General features: G+C 37.6%; 1 protein-coding gene across 5 annotated transcripts in view; it reads left to right on the forward strand.

Annotated features, from left to right (window-relative positions):
* Positions 1–21,462, forward strand: part of LOC129001932 (serine/threonine-protein kinase tousled-like 2) — a 122,927-nt gene that overhangs the window by 23,727 nt on the left and 77,738 nt on the right. For 2 of the 5 annotated variants that reach the window (XM_054429368.1, XM_054429370.1), the window contains exon 1: positions 17,249–17,267. The exons of the other annotated variants lie outside the window; for them this stretch is intronic. In XM_054429368.1, the coding sequence (XP_054285343.1) occupies positions 17,264–17,267 (4 nt within the window). In that variant the 5' untranslated portion in view covers positions 17,249–17,263. Of the gene's footprint in view, positions 1–17,248; positions 17,268–21,462 lie in introns of those variants that run through there. 5 annotated transcript variants of the gene reach the window in all.

Genomic DNA, 21,462 nt, shown 5'->3' on the forward strand with positions numbered 1-21,462 from the left:
GGTGTCCAATATGTTGAACGTCCGACGATGTTTCTTCGTATAAAGTAGTTTTTGTCCTTGATCCCTTTTTAGTTTACTGTATTTATATATTAAAGTTTAATACCGTATTCACTTTTTAACAGGATTTATTTATCTCGATTTCTTTGGATTCCAATTGTCGCAAAAGGGTCACTTGGCGCAATCGTAACTGTAAGATTCTTAAATATCGTCATCTCACATTCTGTGCTCTCTGGGACTAGTATACTCATCCTTAAAGGACTTTTGTAATGCATACAGGTGTACTAACATGACTGCTTCAATCCCATTTTTATCTTTTGATTTTTCAATTTAAGACAATTGTTTATTATTAACAAAACTAGCTGTACCCGCGGGCTTCGCCCCGTTTAACTTCATAAGTATTCGCATGGCTCATTCCCTTCCTGGTTGAAGTTCGTTCGCTACGCTCACTCACCTTTTGGTTGGAAATTAGCTGTTGTCATAAATAAAAAAAGAAATTAATAGTGCTGCACCCTGTTGGTAATCCTTGTAACTTTTATGCTGTTGAACATCATAGAACAGAACCAACTTGTTTAATTGAGACAGCTTTTAAGATTCATTAATTCCTTTTAAATATGAAAACACATAAGATTAACATGGGGAACTACAGAGCCACTGGGGCGGAGCCCGAAAGGGTTTTTGAGATAAGAATATGCTTTAATGTTAATCGGGAATGTGAGCTATCAGCATGCCAAATTTCAGCCCAATCCGTCCAGTAGTTTATGCGTGATTGAGCAACACACACACAAACATACACACAAACTCACAAACTTTCAGATTTATAATATTAGTAAGATAGCAATAGTTTGCAGATAATCTCACTTTCAGTTTGGCACGGCTAAATAGTTGTGTACAAGAACTAAAATGACATAGCACATCACAATCAGTGGGTCTATTGGGCCAGTGCAAGATATTATTTTATTCTAAAACTTTTTTATCTTTTACTGTACGGGAAATGATTTTTAAATTTACGTTCGTGTATATTTATTCAAAGGAAACAAATTGTGTAGGTTTCGAAGATTTTATCCATAGTTTTATTAACATAAAATGTAATGTCAAATAGCATGTTGAATGAGTAGTAATTGCTGCATAATTGCTCTCCCAATTAGAAGTGGTAAAGTTAGTAGGCTCTGCTATATATTTAATTTTCCGCGTTCAATTGTCTTTATCCATAATAGTGGGAGTTTGTTGTCGTTAAATAATCTAAATATTCTAACAAGTTTTGAATCCTACCTCAAAAGGATTTCACTTTTGGTATTTTACCACCTTGAAAATGTATTCCGCACCGCAGCCTTATTAATTGAACGACTTTGAAATCCACGTGTAACTACCGTAAGTTTGGATTAAAGAAAGCCCATGAATTGATGAGAGAAAGCACAACCGTCGTCTCCGTGTTTGTTTGGCCGTATTGGCGGTCAAGGGTTATCACGCGGTCGCTGGAACCTCACAACACGTTGACAATTTGTAGGCGTAGATAGTAGGCGTGATTATTTTGTTATCGTAGACAAGGTACTGTACTGTTCTTTCTTTGTGAGTGAGTGGTATTTTTACTGAGAAGTAGCCAAAACAAACAAGAACCCTATTGCCTCTGGCGAAGTCATTAGTTCTTACAAGTTTTCAACATTCTTGTTATGTAAGGATGGTTGTTATTTATGTGTATTTTCGTTGTTTTTCCTTAATTCAACCCAATTTAGCGTTTCTTGTATGCATTTGTTAGCTAACTAACAATCTCGATGGTCAGATTCGCCCTCTTAATTGTATAATCGTATTTAATTAAGGATTGAAAACAAGCTTGCAAAATGTAATTACCAATACAGTGCCTAATTACAGTATCGCCAGTTGTTTTAGCACACACCTATATAGGTTAATTCTATATTATGGTTAACAGTGAACTTTACAGTTTCAGTGCATAACCATCGGACCATGAATAGATAGTTATATTGCTGAATCAATACATTGTTTCTGCATGTGTAGGAAAATGTATGAACATGATTGTTTGATAATGTAATAAGAAGTTTTAAAGTGATTTCAAACGGCACACTGAGGAGTTCGCCGACTTCGGATCAGCGGGTCGTGGAAGCTGGTCAGTGACCTTGGCACTTTCTACATTATCTCATGGGAGAGAACATCACTACTGAGCGTTTCTAGTACAGTTGCCGGTGTCTCTAGTCGTGAGGGACTGCAGAATCTGTTCAGTAACCTTGGCACTTTCTACATTATCTCATGGGAGAGAACATCACTACTGAGCGTTTCTAGTACAGTTGCCGGTGTCTCTAGTCGTGAGGGACTGCAGAATCTGTTCAGTAACCTTGGCACTTTCTACATTATCTCATGGGAGAGAACATCACTACTGAGCGTTTCTAGTACAGTTGGAAGCGTCTCAAGGCGTGAGGGACTGCAGAAACTGTTCAGTAACTTAGGCACTTTCTACATTATCCCATGATCGAGAACAGCACTACTATGTGTTTCTAGTACAGTTGGAGCATGTGGTGTCTTTAGTTTCGGGACTGCAGAATCTGTTCAGTAACCTTGACACTTTCTACATTAGGATCACATGGGAGATAACATCACTGCACTACTGTGCGTTTCTAGTACAGTTGGCGGTGTCTCTAGTCGTGAGGGACTGCAGAATCTGTTCAGTAACTTTGGCACTTTCTACGTTATCCCATGAACGAGAACATCACTACTGTGTGTGTGTTTCTAGGACAGTTGGCGCATGTGGTGTCTTTAGTTTCGGGACTGCAGAATCTGTTCAGTAACCTTGACACTTTCTACATTATCTCATGGGAGAGAACATCACTACACTACTGTGTGTTTCTTAGTTTCTAGTACAGTTGGAAGCGTCTCTAGTCGTGAGGGACTGCAGAATCTGTTCAGTAACCTTGGCACTTTCTACGTTATCTCATGGGGGATAACATCACTGCACTACTGTGCGTTTCTTTACATTTGGCGGGGTCTCTAGTCGTGAGGGACTGCAGAATCTGTTCAGCAACCTTGGCACGTTCTACATTATCTCATAAGCGAGAACATCACTACACTACTGTGTGTTTCTAGTACAGTTGGAGCATGTGGTTTCTTTAGTTTCGGGACTGCAGAATCTGTTCAGTGACCTTGGCACTTTCTATATGATCCCATTGGAGTTAACGTCGCTACTGTGAGTTTCTAGAGCAGTTGGCGATGTCTCAAGTTGTAGTGAGAGTATTGATAAGTGTCCCTTGTACTGTGTAAACAGAAGTTTCTCTATAGTAAGCTGAAGCTCAACCAGGCCAGCGGCTGCCACGAGCGGAGAGCAGAACAAGGTGTGTATAAATTGCGCTGTTTGACGGCGCCGGGCTATAAACCCGAGGCGCATGCGCAGTAACCTGTGTGCGCGGCGCACGCGCAAACATTGCCCTTGCCTCAACTGTCTACCGTACCTCCCAGAATGTTAATACAGCAGTTGAAGACAGTTATAATATATATTCACTCAAGGCCGTGATGCTTTTTAAAGGGTTTTCTGGTATTTATGAAAATTGTTGGTGACAAGTGTACTATACAAATTGTCAATGCGTAGGGCCTATATATCGTGTTCATGTGCAATAACGTTGGGTGAAAGTTGCTAAGTCATTTGCATTAGCTTTTACGCCTTGTTTGGGTCAGGTTTGGGTTTCACTGCATGAGGGTTTGAGGAGGAGGGATATTATTGATATCCTTTAATTGATGTGCTTGGGACAGTTGTGAATTACCATCGATATAATGATCGGTTTGATTGATTTTACTGATCCTGACTGAAACTGAAATTGTGATGATTCTATACAGCTTGAGTTACAGTAATATCTGGTTTCAAATTAAACAAGGTCTGCTCATTTTCCAGGTATAATTTTTTTTAAGAATGCAGTTTTCCTTAGTAAAATAACCAAACATTTGTGAAGTATTTAGTGCCCTAATATACGAAACTGAGCTTCATCGCTTTTAGTGTTTCCGTCTACAATTTCCTTCATAGTGACTAAAAATAATTTTAGTTTTGTCAATTGTAGTTATTAATTTATTTCTACACATTGCACAGATGTTTAGTTTGTTGCGTGTCCACCGCCTACAGAGCGAGTAGCCCTTGGTGTTTGTGTGTGAGTGTGCGCGCGTGTGCACACACAGAGAGAGTGGTAGTTGGCAACAGAGCCGATAGATGGCAGCTCTTGGCGCACTGCGGTCATCTTAAACAAGGCCACTTGACAGCTTCCATCGCACTTATCGATTTAGCTTCACAGTATACCTCTGCACAAACAACTGTTATAAAGCCATGTATATACAGGAATACTTATTGTAGTGTTGCCAAATAATATCTCACAAGTAAAATGAACAAGCTTTTGTTTTTAAGTATCTAGGTAAAAACTGAAATATATACAACAAACCATAATCATAACATGTGTTAGCCAATTAAAGGGAAAATACTAAACCAGCTGTAACTACACCTCCACTTCTCTAAATTATTTTTTCAATTATTTTCCCTGTTCGTTCACGTGTTTTGTAAAAAGAATATTCCTTCTATACAATTTTCTCATCGATGTTGACCATACACTTATAACTTTAACATTATCTCTAATGTTATAATTTGTTCCAACCACTTGTCCATATCGCCTTCAAGGTAGACACCCACACTTTTTCCCCCGCGACCAAAGCTCGTAGGTAGACCAAAGCTCGTAGCTCTCTTACGCGGTGTCGTAGTCAAGAATACGTTTTTAATAATTTTTAATTCCCTATCAAACAATACCAAGATCAAAAAGACAGGACAAAAGATAACAGAAATAAAAATAAGGTTAAAAATAGGGTTTTGGTGTAAAAATAAGGCAAAGTTAGTCGGGGAACACTTAATTTTGCCTGATCTTACATCTAAAAAAACCTTCTATTTCAGTTATTTGTCGTCCGATCTTTTTGATCTTGGTAATGTTTGAAAGGGAATTAAAAATTCTAAAAAAGTAGTCTAGACATTTTCATAGAACTAGCCGTCCTTGAGTTATTTAAGTTATAAAAATTCAAACTGCCGCCATTTTGAAATTTACTATCGGACCAACCTTATTATTTTTTCCATAATATGTCTTGTGTATGTTAACATGCTTACCAAATTGCATTATCATCGAATGAAAAACTTCACAGATAAAAATATTTTTGTATAAAAATCAAAATGGTGGGTATCTGGGTAAATATGCATTTTCGGACATACCTTCACATAAACGTTTTTCTTCCTTTTAGTATGATGATTCATTTCCCAAAGTCCTGAATTGTTTATTTATGGACACCCTGTATATGCAATATATGAATTTGAACGGAGTGTGTTTTCGGCCTCTGGAGACCTCAAACTGAAAAAGTAAATCGGTCCCGGGTCTAGGTTTTACCATGAGGCCTACGGTAATAGCTTATTCCCTATATGGGAAATTCGCTAAAACTAAAGTTTATTTGGGCCTTGGATGTAAACGTCCCACATACGTAGTTGTGGTTCTGAAGCAAACCAGCAAATTGTTCTATGATATGTAGCTTAATTTATTATACACATTGTTCGCCTTAATACTAGGATGGGGATAAAAGTTCAGTGTAAAATTAAAGCGTACATTTTTAAATGGCTAATTAATAATGAAGGAATAAACTGCGGCTGCGGTGGTAGCGAAAACAAATGTAGTGGTGGAGATCGGCCAAAGTCACATTTAGCACCGCGGATGGAAATAGCGAGCGCTCATCACACCTACATTCCGCGGTGTGAGCGCTGAGCGACTCTGGGTCCGAGACTACACTGCCTACTTGTATGTTGGTACTGTAGTATGTGTTGCCGTGTGGTCGCTGCGTAGTATTGAATTGTGAAAACATTTGACCGAAAACTGACCCTTGTGGTACTCCGAGGAGTTTTATGTTTTTTTTTTTTTTTTTTTTGTTTATCCTATAGTTATACTGTTCATACAATAGTTTAAGTTTAGAAGGTAGCCGGTGCGATCTTGAAATAGTAATTTGTGTTGCAAATTGAAACTATAATTTATAACTACTAGCTGTTGTACCCGTGTTTTGCAACGGACCTGCTCTTGGTGACGATGGCTATACGACTATATTCTACACTCATATTCTGCTAAATACATGATAAGAAACGCGACATGTGTGACAGAAAACTGTACTTGTCGAATATGTATCACCGCGGACTCTACAAATGTGTCGGGACGCGTGGGATTTGTATGACATTATTTACTCCAAAGGCGATTGCAGTGTAGTGTTTTTGCTGTCAGTTAGATAGGCTTTCGCCGTCCAACACTGGAGGTAATCCAAGATGTCTGCCGGGTCGGCTGCACTGCTGCAGAGAGCTGTTGACCTCAGTACACACTGCACAATACGGTGCTGCCTTATATGGCTGCAGGCATCCTCCGAGCTGCACTCACTCACGTAGACAAGTGCAAATGTTTAATGCGGATACGTTCAAAAAGGGGGGTCGTAATGTATATTATACTTTCGGACACCATTGAATTTTGATGCGTTTTGTCACACAAATGAATTAGGTTAGACGTTCCCTTCTACAGCAAGTGGAAGTTTAATGTGTACGTAGTAGTTTAATGTAACTGTGTAAACTTGAAGAAAATCGAACATTTTCACATATACGTAAATCGTTTTGGGGTCTAATCATAATGCATTTGTCACTGTGTTTATTCATTTGTAATCAGCATCTTTACTTTTGTGTAAGGGAATCTCTGGAAAACACTGATCTTAATACACTATAATGGTACTATCTAACGTTTACCTTTTGATAGATACATTATCAATTTATAGCCTTAAAATTTCATATGGGTCCAGAGGTTATCATATTTGGAATCAGTGGTATTTAGATTTAAAAGCGAGCACTTCAACCACCTGGCTATCCAGACAGTTATTTTATACATTTTTATGCCAGCAAAACACCTTCGTAAACTAAAATTTTGGGTTGAAGCTTACTGTGCAATTTCCCCAGCTAATTTGAAGAATTGTCAAACTACGCCTCAAACAGCCCTACTGTACAGTTTTTTAATGAACCTCCATAGAGTCCATACTCCATACTCGCCTCAGCGTAGGCGCAAGTCACTATCACCGAATATTATCTCGACCAATGGTGGAAACCTGAAAACAGTTATGTTACCAGTTTGAAGTGTTGCCAAATCGAAGGCATCCGCTATTCTCGAGGCAGACTCGCGGTTGCACCTATCAAAGATGGTGCGGGGTTGCCAGTTCGCGATGCCGCCGCTGGAAGATGGTTACCGCACGATATGGCAACAATGCATCGCCACGACCGCTGGTGACCTCCGTGGCCTGATAATAGAAACACCTCTCGCGGCAGACCAGCACCAGCAGGGCAATTAGATCGGCTCTCAGAGGTCCGTCTTGTTCAGTTTTCGAAGGCGCCATTTTTCTGCTATCGCTCGTGAGCATTTCGTTCCCTTTTTCCATCACTGTGGAATTACCCGAGCATATCGATCCATAAATGTAGGGGAAGTTTATCTGTTCTTTTTTGTAATGTGTTTTTTTACTTCGACGGTTTAATTCTTTTTCAGTGCTATGTGTTGTTTCGCAGTGCAGGCCGAGTGCCGTTTGCCTAAACACTCTGACGAGGGTCATTTTAGGGCGAGGCTTGGCGGGGCGAGTCCTGGCAATAAATACAAACCACCAAAATAGTGGTTTGTATTAATTGGTCCCGGTAGGTATCAGTGACCGGTTCCACTGTGCGGCGGGTATGGGGGTGGAAAGATCGACCAGGGGAGGGGGTGAGCAAAATTTGTTTTAGGGATAAAATGAAACTGTTATAACCTAACCTAACCTAACCAAACTTGCTGATTATAAAAAAAGAGAATGAAGGTTAACTAATCGAATCGATATTAATTTTCAATTGATAATAGGGTAGCCCTGTTAAGAAACTGTACCCGGTCTCCGTTACATCCTGTCCACTACACCCCCTTCCTAATAATCGGCCAAACTCAAATTTCTTAGAAAAACAGTATCACTTCGTCCCACTCGCTTTTACAGATGATTAAATAAGCTAATGGAGTAACATTTCGGCCCGACGAAAAATTGACAAGGGTTGAGGAACGCAGTTCAGGTAGTAAGAGGTATATGACCTGTAGGCCTATACTTTGCAACCACCCTCTGGTGGAATGTCGCCCAACCGTAACCCCTTGCATCCTCTGACCTCAAATGACGGAGAATCGGTGGAATCTTACCTAACCTAACCTAACATAACCTAACCTAACCTAACCTAACCTAACCTAACCTGTCAAATATTTTGTTGGGACGAAGTGTTACTAGTGGGCAGGTAGAGAGTTGGACCGTAGGCCACATCTGAGGGTTTCGGGCCGAAATGGGCCGAAGTGTTACTTGGGCCGAAGTGTTACGACACGGAATCATTCACGCTCTGGGGAGTCAAACGGCACTCGGGCTTAACCCGACGGTTTTACAGTTTATAATCCCCACTGCAAAAAATGGAACGGCACTCGCTACGTTTCCCGTTGTTTCGGCGTCGAAATGGCATTTCCTAAGACAAAAGACACTCAAAATCATAAACTAATAGAATATAAGATTTTGTATATCTTGTGTTTTGTCTCAGGGCAGACTGTTGACATGTGCAGAACCGTCTCGTAAATTTAGATATCTGATAGCAGCATAGATATTACATTAGATTCACCACCTACAGTACTGGGCAATATTTTAATCTTGAATTCTACAACGGAACTTAACTCTTACATAATTTATTGCTGTCGTCGAGTAATTTTTCCATCATACACTACTTATAATATAAGGCTTAGGTGTGGTGAAATCAGACACTGTCATTACCATCCTGTTCAAAATGGATCTGTTCTATATTATATTAGGTGGTGTGAAAAGGGTGTGTTAAGCCCCTACATTAGTACAGCATAGTAGTGTAATTTTTGATAGGCTACTCTAGAATTCCTGTCAATTTTTAATATCTCATTTATTAAATTATATTTTTGCAACGTGTTTTCCCCCAAACATTTCATGTTTTATCATACATTTGTTACTTGTTACTCCCAACCTTAACGTGTGTATAATTTTGTCAGCGCCATTTTTTAAACAAGAGCAAGGCGTCGAAGTGACGACGAGCCACCACCACCAATTAGGACGAGTGAACGACAGAGAGAGATAGGTGGAGGGGGAAAACTATGTGGGGGAGGGGGAATCGATCGTGGACCAGGTAAAGTAGAAATACTGTAGAGTAAGCAGAAGCTCGACATCTACCACGCCCTTACTGTGAGAAACCTACACAAACCTGCTGTGTGGTTTTGTAAAAAAATGTATTGGACAAAGGATTTTAGTTGTGAATGTGTTTGTTCATATTTAGAGGTTGGTGTCCTATTTAACCCGAAGGGGCTACGTGTGCCTCAAATATCTGTGCGGGAAATGAGTATCAACTGGACTGATCGATTTAAGATTGAGGCACCAGGATCCGAGTCTATAAGAAAATGCCTCGTCTTCAATACTTGACGCTACCAACAGAACACGCCTCTGCCAATTGAGGTGGAGACGCAACTGGGCGTGTTTCAACCATAGAACTTTCATATTTTGTTCTATGAGTTCTGGTTCAACCCAACTATGATTGGAAAATGGGTGGAGAACGGAGAGAGGAATGATCAACGAGATGGATCTAGTTTTTATCCATTAACAGATTTGTTCGGGATCGAAATGGCAACTTACTGCTTCTTATTATGAGACGAGCACTGTTACCTTTTCTCAGTTATGAGGTGTAAGGTTTACTTTGCTTACCATTACTGCACTAATCCGATCGGTTTGTAACGGGTTATATATAAAGGGATAGAGTATTTATATATTCCCGCAGTTATCGATTTATTTTTATAAAATGTTTGTTTTATGTATTATACATTTTGGGGCCGTTATAAGTTCTGTGAGGGTATGTATTTCTCACAGAACTACATACCCCTTACTCTACCTCTTACCCTACTCTTTGTATAGAGGCATCGCATCTATTATTTCATTAACATTCACATTGTTTCATATTGTTGTAGGAGTAAGATCATATAGGTGTTATTGTGTTGAATACTTGACTAGGTGTCCATTTATACCTAGATCGGGAATACCAGTATGCTTGTAATAGACAGTGGTAGAACTTAAATACAAGATTCGATATTTATCATTTTGCGTTAACAAATTTATAGTCCTACTACTGTAATTGAATGTGGCTTTTCTCTCGTTTGACACAAGTAATTACAATAAGAATTGTTTATTATTATGAATTATTACAAACAAGTGTAGTATTTTACAGTTTTTCAGTTGTCATGTTAGTACAATCTACGTAGGCATCATACTTTGTAGGTTTTTTTTTATAAAACACGAAAGGCGTAACGTACGTGAACGCACATGAACGCCAGCAACTAGACCAGACCTGTTGTTTTGTATCGCCTTGTACTGCATGAAGTCCAGGGATCAAATTCCGCCAAATCTCTAATGGACTTTAAATCCATGTGATAATGCCGCAACCCCTAGGTCTAGCCTGAAGTAATGTGAAAAACTATCCCGGGCTCGTGCCTAGCGTCCTAGGACAAAAAACCTACAGTATCGTAATTTCACCTAGAAGTAATATTTAAGTTTCTCTTTATAGATATTTATTTTTGTGATTTCTTAAAACTCATATTCATTCCGGTTGTCTTAGTCGTGATGGAATTATCATTATTATTCTTTGTTTTATGGTTACTCATCACTAAACAATACATTACTAAAAAAGTTGTATCAACATATTAGGTAAATAAACTATGATTTATATGATTACATGTTTGAATCATTTTAAAATTAAGTTGGTTGGGAAAAATGTTCTCGTTTGTATGTAGATGACACAGTCGCCTCATTCCAATGTACTCGATGTTCTTCAGGGACTTTGCGACTATTTTCTACCATGAAACAAACTGGAAGCTACGAAATCTAAAAAAAAAGCTGCTTGCATGGCGGTTGATAAAACAAGAATATCCCAACCTAGCTACAATTGGCCCCATGTTAATACCATGAATTCGAGAAGAGGTTGAGAGCAAAATTAAAAATGGAACGATAATAAATTAACTGTGACATCTACATAGGTACATAACTTTTATTTTTTATCCTAATAAGTTTTTATCAGAGGCTGAGGTTGGAGATATATACCCGAAATATTCCACTTTTTTAGTAATTGAGAAGAAATAGTTAAATATTGTAATATTTATTCAGTGAGAAACGTACCCTACGCGGACTGATATATACTTATACTGTAAAAATCGTTAGTCTGTTACTTTTAGTGACAATGCACAGATAACGTGCCCAGTTCGGCAGTTAACGGGTAATAACGCGGCTATAAAGGCGGCGCGGCGCGGCGCGGCTGTGCGGAGTAAACACACCGCGTGTAGTAGTGGCAGTGGCGGTGACGTAATGGTGACGTGGCGAACAGCTGAGTGGCGCGCGCATGCGCCATCGACCCACGGCCATTCAACGACCTTCGGCCACATGAATGGCCAGACACGCGGTCGTTGCCTCTACATAACCTACAAACCGCTCAGCTGATCGCAACAATGCGGTGCGCGCGCAGCTCTCTCCCCCCACTCCCGCCCCTCTCACTACTTGTACTCGACCGGCTGTTTTGTTTCGCCGTTTATCAACGCGCCGCGTATTATTATCTAAACGCCTGGTATTTTTACACCGCGCTAGTTTTTCCCTGTTTATACGCTGCGGTTATAATTTCTTGGTTCAAGATACAGTAATTTGGAAAATTTAATTTGTTTTTAAAATAAACAATGTATGGTTATTTCACATCATTTCCAACTTAACATCGTCCATTTTGCTATAGCGGCGCTTGTAAAAAACTACCTAACAATTTTAATGGTTTTTTGTCATTGATTGGTATATTTTAAATCATTTATAAACTTTCTAATTTATTAATTTCGTTATCTAGGCATACAACATTTTAATACAATAATGAATATTTTTCTTAAACAGATGGTTTTTGTGTATCGTTCATGTTCTCCTAATTAATTGTAAGATCCCCTCTATGTATCTTTCTCGATCGTTGAATCAATTTTTATATTTCTAATATTTATTGAACAGTTGAAATGAGACAATAGTTTACAATTAATTATCACGACATTTTCGACTTTGTAAATAGTTAACAGTTTTATCATTGACTATTGTATACTGAAGTTGTACCAATAGTCAAAGGTTCTATCAAATCCACCCTTTTACTAATCTCTAGCGCGATAATCATTGTTAAAAATGCTAAAAAAGTATTGTTCTCTAGCGCAAAAGTTACATATGTTTAATTAAAATGAAAATGTCAATTATCTTTCATTAAAACGTCAATTAATTTTAATTTTATCTTGTTTTAGGTGAGTGTAGCAGTGTACATACAGTACCTTGAAATGTCTTCAGTTAAGTAAGTCTGTATCTGATACGTATAGGTAGATCACGTCGTAACAAATTGTTAATGCTGTCTGTAAAATGTGTAAACAGTGTATTTTTTTTTTATCCGTTTCAACTTAAAAATATTTTTTAGATATATTGAATGGTCGTATGAATTGTAAAACCTACCTACCTGTTATTTTCTATAAAACATAAAATGTCAAATTGTACTTTTTGACATTTTTAAGACAGGGGTTGCTGTAGTACAACCAAATTATTTAGAAAATTTGGTTTAACTATAAAATTGTCATCGGTATCAAGAATATATCTTGGTATCAACAAATCACTACTGTAATTGTTGAAAAACTATTCTTGAAAAGTCAGGAAATAGTCTAGAAAAGTTAGGAATAAGCCTTGAATATTAAAATGGGAATAAACTAGACACCCTGTAGATTTGATGGTCTTATGAATTGTAAAACCTACATACCTTTTATTCTCTATAAAACATAAAATGTCATACTGTATCATTAAATGTAGACCAACTTAATACATACAACAGAGTTTAGGACAAAAACACATTCGTTCAAATTTATTTATAGACCTAACTTATATGGGATTTGATAAAGGGCTGAAAATATAAATAAATGTTGTTTATTGTAGCGTAAGATTAAAGGTATCTGAGGAAATTGAAATTTCCGTCAACTGTATGCAACTTTTAAAATTCCCATGTTACACTTATTGGGTCAAAGGAAACTGTTGTGATTTGCATGCTTTATCGATGTATTTCTATTAAATGTAGCAATTTTTCATACTATAGGCTACGTTTTACATTTTACAAAAAAAATCCCCGGAGAAGCAAACCCATAAAAAAGTACTCGTTAACTATATTGGCATTTAAATAGGTAATTAATCTAATAAGTTATTTGAAATATATTTTAGTAAAAATCCATTCTTCAGTCTAATTTTAGTAGCAATTGGCTTAGTGAGTAGGTTTGCTGCGGCGGGGGTAGAGTGTAAAGGTATAGGGCGCGGTCCAGATACAGCTGCGGTCGCATAGCAACAGCAACACCAGTCGAGGATAAATAAAATGACCACCGTGCCATCTCCCTCTCCCTTCTCCCCACCTCTAGCTACGTCATAGGTCTAGGACGTACAGCTACAGCTACACCACTCCTTCAGCTAGCTCTCGTACAAAGTAGAATTTTATCAACTTTCATTAGTTTGAAAAATAAATACTTTGCCCGCTACGTTTCTTACCCTTTGCTACCTTAAGAATTACTTAACTGAACCAAATGTAGGTCTACTGGGCTTATTTAGGGCCTAAATAGGCGATCATTAGTTTGAAAAATAAATACTTTTGCCCGCTACGTTTCTTACCCTTTGCTACTCCAAGAATTACTTAACTGAACCAAATGTAGGTCTACTGGGCTTATTTAGGGCCTAAATAGGCCCAGTAGACTAAGGCTTAACTGGGCTATTTGGGCACGTTGTTGTTTTATGTGAACAAGTGAGCCAATATTTAGAAATTTTGGTTTGAAAATTAAACTGTTTTTAGTATGTTTTCTGTGTTTTGACTGAGTGTTTGAACTCCAACGTATCAAATTAATGGGGTTCAAAAGCTTTGTTAGTACCGTGATAAGATTGTTTAGCTGTCACTGTTTCACAACATCTGTAGGTATGTTGTAGGGCTACAATGTGCAATTCGTGTGCAAATTGTATTTTTTATCCCTACAAAATTAATGCACTCGTCAAGCCTGAAGTGTGACTTTTGCTCACTAGTTGCACAAATTACTCTTGTTTGTCATTTATGATGCGTAACATGGTAATTTACACCGTTAAACACGTGTTTTACTTATGAGGAAAACCCCGAAGTTTTTTAATATTTGTTTACCTAATTAACAAAAACATACGAAATACAGGCATACTAATTTTAAGGCAATTTCTTCCTTGTCTCCTAATCTATGCATATTTATACTGTATATACGTATTCCCAAAGTGTTTTCATATCGTGCGATGTTTTAATTGGCTTGATGTACACTATGGTAGATACATGTAAAATATGTTAGAATAGAGATCGTTTTTAGCCAGTCACACCTCACACCAGTCATCTCGAGGTCCAATGTTATACAACTTTCTTGTGGACCACCTTCCTATTGTTGGGTCGGATTGATCCGTGATTCATAAAATAGTATTAAAATATTCGATCCATCCATCGTTCAACCATTTGATCTAACGGAGTTGTTAACTTCGCGGGGCACTCAACCGAAAAATTACAGTTGCCTCGGACTTATCATAAAGTCTTTAACACAAGCTATTAAAAACAACATTTAAATTTCCCCATAGGTAACACGCTCAAAGCCAAATCCAACATCCGAATAACATAGAAACAGCCCAAAGTTGTTTTCACTACAGGGATCTCAGTGAAGGGGAGTGAGCCAACGTCTCAAGGGTAGAGAAGGATGATAATGAGTCCTAGAGTGGAGTACTTCCATGTTGGGGAGGGGAGGGGGTATTAGCCACTGCGAACTTGGCCCGTCCGTCCTGTGTACACAATCAATATTCTGTGTTCTTCTTATACCTACTACTGTACCGACCCGGGCCATGTAAAACTTGCACAGCAACAGCAAGTAAATCGTCAACATTGATGATTATTTCATTTGAGCGATTTTAAACTAAAAGGAACAGGCTAGCTATATTTTACTGAATTTTATTAAGTTTCTCAAAAATGTTCTTTCCAAGTTTATGCATATTTTGAAGTAGGTCATCAGTATTTTCTAATAACACAAAGACAATTCTAAATTAGCTATAAGGCATATTGCACTGAATTACAGGAGTATAAAATGACCAGCGGCTAGTAAAACGTAATGCTCTCAGGAAAATGCTCTTGGTAAAATGTACTCTTTATGTTTGGATAAAACTATTCATTTGGGTGAAAGGGAAAGTATGCAATTCTTTAAGACGAGTATACGCAATTTTTAATCGAAGTCGATGGTACACACATTTTCACATTTTTTTACATATTTCATAGCTTCAAGTCTTTGTAACATTAATTTTAGTACTGTTATAACCATCGATGTATATATAGTACTTTATACAACTATATACATCGATGGTTATATCATAATTGTGCCGTTAATGGATAGTTAATAAAACGATACGACGATTTACGTATGCTGTAGATTGGTTCATGTATGAGATGTATTTACTAAAAACAAAGTCATCAACACGTATAATCCGATCTGAAACTCAACAGTGTGAAGCTGTGCGGTGTTTTTGCAAGGAAGACCAAAGAGTGTCGAGTAGAGAGAGAGAGACGGAATGATTGCGGAGGAGGGGGGGGGGTTGAGAGGGAGAGAGGAGATTGATCACAATACCGGAGTCACGTGGTACACTGTAAGCTGGCTCGCCCGCTAAATGGAACATATTGCCAGGCATGCCAACCTATGCTTCGTTTTCGTTTCCCCGAGGTTGGTATCGCTCGAGACAAACCTTGGTCTCGGTTTTGTTTACCGTTTCGTCTTGTCTCGGCTGCCATCTTGTTTCCGTCCACTTGCCCGATCATCCGCCATGACACTCGATCCATCTGGCGAGCGATCGATCCGATTTTACTGGACTTACTTTAGGCATAACAAGATGCTATGATTTGTAAATAGCAGGCAGTAGGCGATGAGTAGTATTGGCCCCAATTGCTCAGGAAGTTGTAATACAAAATATTTGTAAAATTCAAAATTAAGTTAAATTGTATTTACAAGCCAAAGCCTACTATGGTAAATTGCATAGACCGTTTACAAAAATATATAGCCCAACGTGTAATATAGATAAGACTCCTTAATTCCCCTATCTCTACTTTGAGAACTGATCGTAACCGCCACTTCATACGATTACCATCATCATACGAAAGGAATATACGATTATTAACTTATTTCGCCATTTAAACAATCAGACTTAGATATGACATTTTATTCCAATTTAATGTTTTAGTATGTTGTTGTTAGCTAGCGGCTTGACAAGTTGAAAGGGGGAAATCTTTGAAGTAAAACCTGTTCTTTGCAAATCTCAAAATTAGAGACACGCTGAAGAATTTGGAAAGCCACTTGGGTTGTATTTACGATATAGCCAGTTTCTGTCAATAATTCACTTGTTCATCCATAGTTATTATTATTATTTTACAATTTACTTCTGACAACTTTGTCCAACAAACAGGCATACAAGCCATTTCCAAAGTACAGTGCATACTGTACTTGTTAACAACTTTGATTCTAAATTAATCATATTATTGAATAATTTATAGTACAGTACCTCCATTTTGACCAAATGATCGGATGGTACCGTAAAAAAGTTTATATAAATGAATGTAAAATCCTAGCAAAGGACTTAGCTTGACGTCCAATGATTTGTTATTGACAATATTTTGAACCAGGGACATGATTGTCCCTAGTTCGAATGTGAAACATGACATCTGTGTTTGTGCATATTTAGTCGGTGTAAGTGTAGGAATGCCGACTTGGATGGTGGATGTAGTGTGACCTCACCCCGAGCGGTGTTGCCACGTCGCCATCACCGCACCATCTGGCAACGTCGCGCGCTCCACTCCGCAACACACATTTAAAGTAACGCCAGCTAATCTCGCAGCCAAAGGAGTCTATTGATTCCACAATTGTGACACGGATATACGGATCAGAATCGCCTGGTCGGTCGGTCCTCTCTCGACCTTATGTCTACCGTCGACGTCACCGTGCCTCGTGTGTCCGTGTTGAAAAATCGTAGAATCACCTTTCAAGGGAGAGGGTGGGGAATTTTTTGTTGGCAGTTGTCAATGTTGGCAGTGCAGTCGAGGGAATTTTAATAAGTGTTCGGTGCTGAAATGGGTGAGTATTTTGTATTTTGGGAGTTAAAACTTTGTTATAAGGGGAATGTTTTATCATATTTTACGAAGTTATAGTCGCACTGCCGGGTTTTACATTGGTTTGGTTACGTATAAATAACGGTTAACAAAGATGTATTATGTATTAGAAGTTCCTAGCGACGGATTTAGTTTTCATTGGGACAGTTCACATTATAGTAACCAACGAGTACGACAATCTCGTCAGTGAAGATTGTTCGAAAAAATCTTGTCTAATCTATAACTATTATTTTATGCCCGTGACCCAAGTTCATACGTACAGAAAATTATTTACAATTGTTTGTGAATAAGACAATATCTCCTTGGTATACATAAATTTGTTTTGATATATTTTCAATAATGCCAAATAATTAGCTCATTTTTACCCTACTGGTACCTTATTATGTACATTACGTAACGCCTAATCACATTGTTTACGCTAAACGGAATCCAAACGCATTTAATTTTTCATTGTATGGCGGGTATCGACCCGTTCGAGACACTAACCACCAGTTTACCACTTTTGGCATAACACTGGAAGTGATATTGTACACAAAATGGCTTCAGCGACATAACAGCATACAACACCGAACACCGCACAAATGGAAGATGGTCTCCAACATAGTATTTATTACAATGCGATTTTTTGTGATTTGTGACCTAACCTCTGTTGAGATTACTAACGCGATATGTGAAAATATCCATTTTAATATAGGAGAAATTAAGTAGAAGTATGATTTATACAAGGATTATTTGTGTAGAATAAAGCACACGTTGTCCATTCATTCATTGGTGATATTTAATCGACTGTATTTCGAAATCCATTTGATCAATTCAATCGGGAATAGTTCAACATCATTGAGCTAGGGGCCGCTACAACAAAATTTATCAAATTTACAAAACGTTAATAAAACAATATACACGCATTTGTATGTATTAAGACTACTTTTTCAGTCGCCTTGCGTTTCTGTTTATACCACGCTCTCCCCATTCATGCATCCGATAAATTGTTAAAACTTTGCTTAGCTTTCTTTTGTTATACACTGCACAGTATTACTGTTGTTTTTATCACCTACTATGTAGTCATTACTACTTTTACTACTAGTTTACTCTCTTACGTACCATTATTTAATTACTAAATGAAGCAATTAATTGATAAACAGTCAAATAGTTTCAGATATTGTTCTGTTTTAGTTCATAGCACGGGGGTACCGAGTCATGACTCGGCATAGTTAATTTTGAATGTAAAAGCAACATAAATAAAACTCACGTTTTATTTACAACTAATTTTAGCTTTTATTATTTCATTATAAAAAATACGACTAGCCTGAAGAGTCTGAACTAATGTGAAAACCAATTCCAGGCTCGTGCCTAGGGTCCTGGTCAAAAACTAATTCAACTAAATACAGCTGTCCAAATTATGCAAACTATAAAAAAGTGAATACCAATTGTAAATCTACCATAATAATAAGAGTGAAACATTGAATTAACGCCAGTGCACCCAAACGTCACCAACAAGAAACACTCATCAACACTTGCTCTATTTTCCCCTTTATCTGGTAATCTTTAGTGTAATGTTTGCTCAATAGTTGAGCAACTGATGTTCTTTCGCTTTTTTACTGTATTTTGTAATCAGCGTGTATATTGTGGATGGCTTGTTGTAAACACATGTTACAAGTCTTTTGTTTAATTTTTCCTTATTATTTTGTTCAACCAACATGGTTACTTGGCAACCCATAAGGCCAATGTTAAATTAATGAGTTGTGTAGTGAAATATGAATTTTTATGAGGTAGTGCCTGTCGCTAATCACGTTTATAGGGCTATAAAGTCCCTGATTCCAAAATTTAGTCAAAATCCTTCCACTGGATTTTGTGAGATTTTGAGACTTATTACAAACAGACGGACTAACTAAAAGAAAGCCAGGTAAACAAACAGATAAACAGACATAGCTCGTATTAGAGTATAGGATTTATCCGAATATACAACGTGAAGAGGGCATTCCTGTTAGAATAAAACTTGTTTATAAAAAAAAGTTATTTTACTATAACTCGGGAGGTTTTACGAAGTTCTTGGAATAAATATTTATTAATATGTAATATTATATTTAGTAAAATTATCTTCTACTTAAACTATTTTCCGAATGCCATATTAATTAAATATTAGGTTGGTTTTCCTCCGGAACCACCGAAGAACTTATAATAGTTAATATGAACACAAAGTCGTGTTACAGTTTACATTATTTCATTATTATATAGGTGATATGTATTTTAAAGATATTATATTGTAATTTATTTACTTGTTAAGTTATAGAAAGTTGTATTTATTTTAGACTTTCTAAAAATAAAATAGTTTTTTTTAATTAGACTACCTGTAGTAGTCATCGAGCACATTATATTACGTATTAATTTTTAACACGGATGGGTTGGTAAAACGTTAAATATATATTAAGTCGTTAATAAAATAATCATAAGATTCTTTGTATAGTTTATACAAATTTACTAATGTGATAAAATTGTCTCGTTTTAACTAAACAAAATTTTAAGTATCAACATGATAAGAAGTACTGTACAAGTTATTTTCCTCGTGGAACGTTATATTTATAAAATCAATATTTACTAGTGTTTACATTAATCACATGAATGTTATGTATTTAGTCACAAAAAGTATGTCATTTTTGGAAGAGTTATTTTTCTATCAACTGTGGGAAGTTTTTCCCCAGCGCGGAGTGTATGCTGGGCTAAGCAGGGTGCAGCAAGGGGGGGGGCGGTGGCGGTAGGTGATAAGCGGGTAGCGGTGTATGCCAGTGTGACGCAAAGGCCAACTCACTGTTTTGGTTGTCTTATCCGGGGGGATGGGGGGGCACAACCCGCTACCCATCATGCCTCATGCAACCCGCTCACCCGGCGAAATATCGACACCGAGCTCCGAGACGTACGGAAATCGACATCAGAATATCGGAAACTCAACTGCGGACATTTTGGTTCCGGCCAGGGGATAATAGAACTGTTGGGTTTAACGATTAAAAGGGCTGTTGGCAAGAAAATTTTGTAAAGTTAGAGATATTTCTACAAAACGTTTATCGCATTGTTGAGCGGAGCGAGCGAAGCGAGCGAAGCTCTTATACGTCGACTTTTATGCATTTCGTAATACGCAAACTCCTCCTAGACGGCTGAATCAATCGTTTTCAAATTTTGGATGGTGATAAATACCATATCGGTGAGTGCCAACATCTATATGGCGTTAAAAATAACTCTCAGGAATCCGCCCCACTGGGTCTCAAAGTTTCAATGTAATCCTTATGGAAGCAGTATTTGACACATAAACAAAGACATATGATCAGCTGTTGACTTTTGAATGCAGCAGATGAAGAAATAGCTGATAGCATAATTCCACAGATATTAGAACAGGAACGGTATGAATCATAAATATAATCAAATGACGACACTAGCTTGAGGTCAGTGACGTAGGAAGTGCTAAAGGAAGTACGAAAGGTGAGCAGTCTGGAGTGTGGAAACTGTTTATGACGATTAGATTTAGGTATCAGCATTCCTAAAATTCTATGGGAAGGGAGGAAAACGGGTCCACGACGTAGGAAGTGGTGAAGGAAGTACGAAAGGTGAGCAGTCTGGAATGTGGGAACTGTTTATGACCATTAGATTAAGGCATTTGCAATCATAAAATGTTATGGAAAGTGGGTGAGGTTCATAACTCCAAGTTTTCATAACTCCAAGTACTTTTAAATACAACATTTCATAACTCCAAGTAAAATTATGTCCAAGTAAATTAAAACCAAAATATCATAAGACCAAGTTTCATAACTCCAAGCGTTCATAACTCCAAGATTCATAAGTCCAAGTTAAAATAAAACCAAGTAAATTAAAATACAAAATTTCATAACTCCAAACGTACAGATTTGCAAGGACCACAAGTCCAAGTTTCATAACTCCAAGGGTTCATAACACCAAGTTTCATAACTCCAAGTGACAATGGGTACAGTCTGTGCAGGAAGCGATAACGTACGCACACACACGCACCCATTACACACACACATGCTGGAAGAGAGTTTCCGATGTTGGCGAGATTAATCGAAGTGGTGCGTTCCCTGTCGCTTTGCACGTTCGTCTAAATTGTAATACAAATAGTGAGAGGATGAAATTTACATATTTAAATTCTGCGTAAA

The sequence above is a fragment of the Macrosteles quadrilineatus genome, unplaced genomic scaffold, assembly GCF_028750875.1.
Source record: "Macrosteles quadrilineatus isolate MER2022 unplaced genomic scaffold, UCM_ALF_1.0 Scaffold_9__3_contigs__length_116548681, whole genome shotgun sequence".
Classification (NCBI taxonomy): Eukaryota; Metazoa; Arthropoda; class Insecta; order Hemiptera; family Cicadellidae; genus Macrosteles; species Macrosteles quadrilineatus.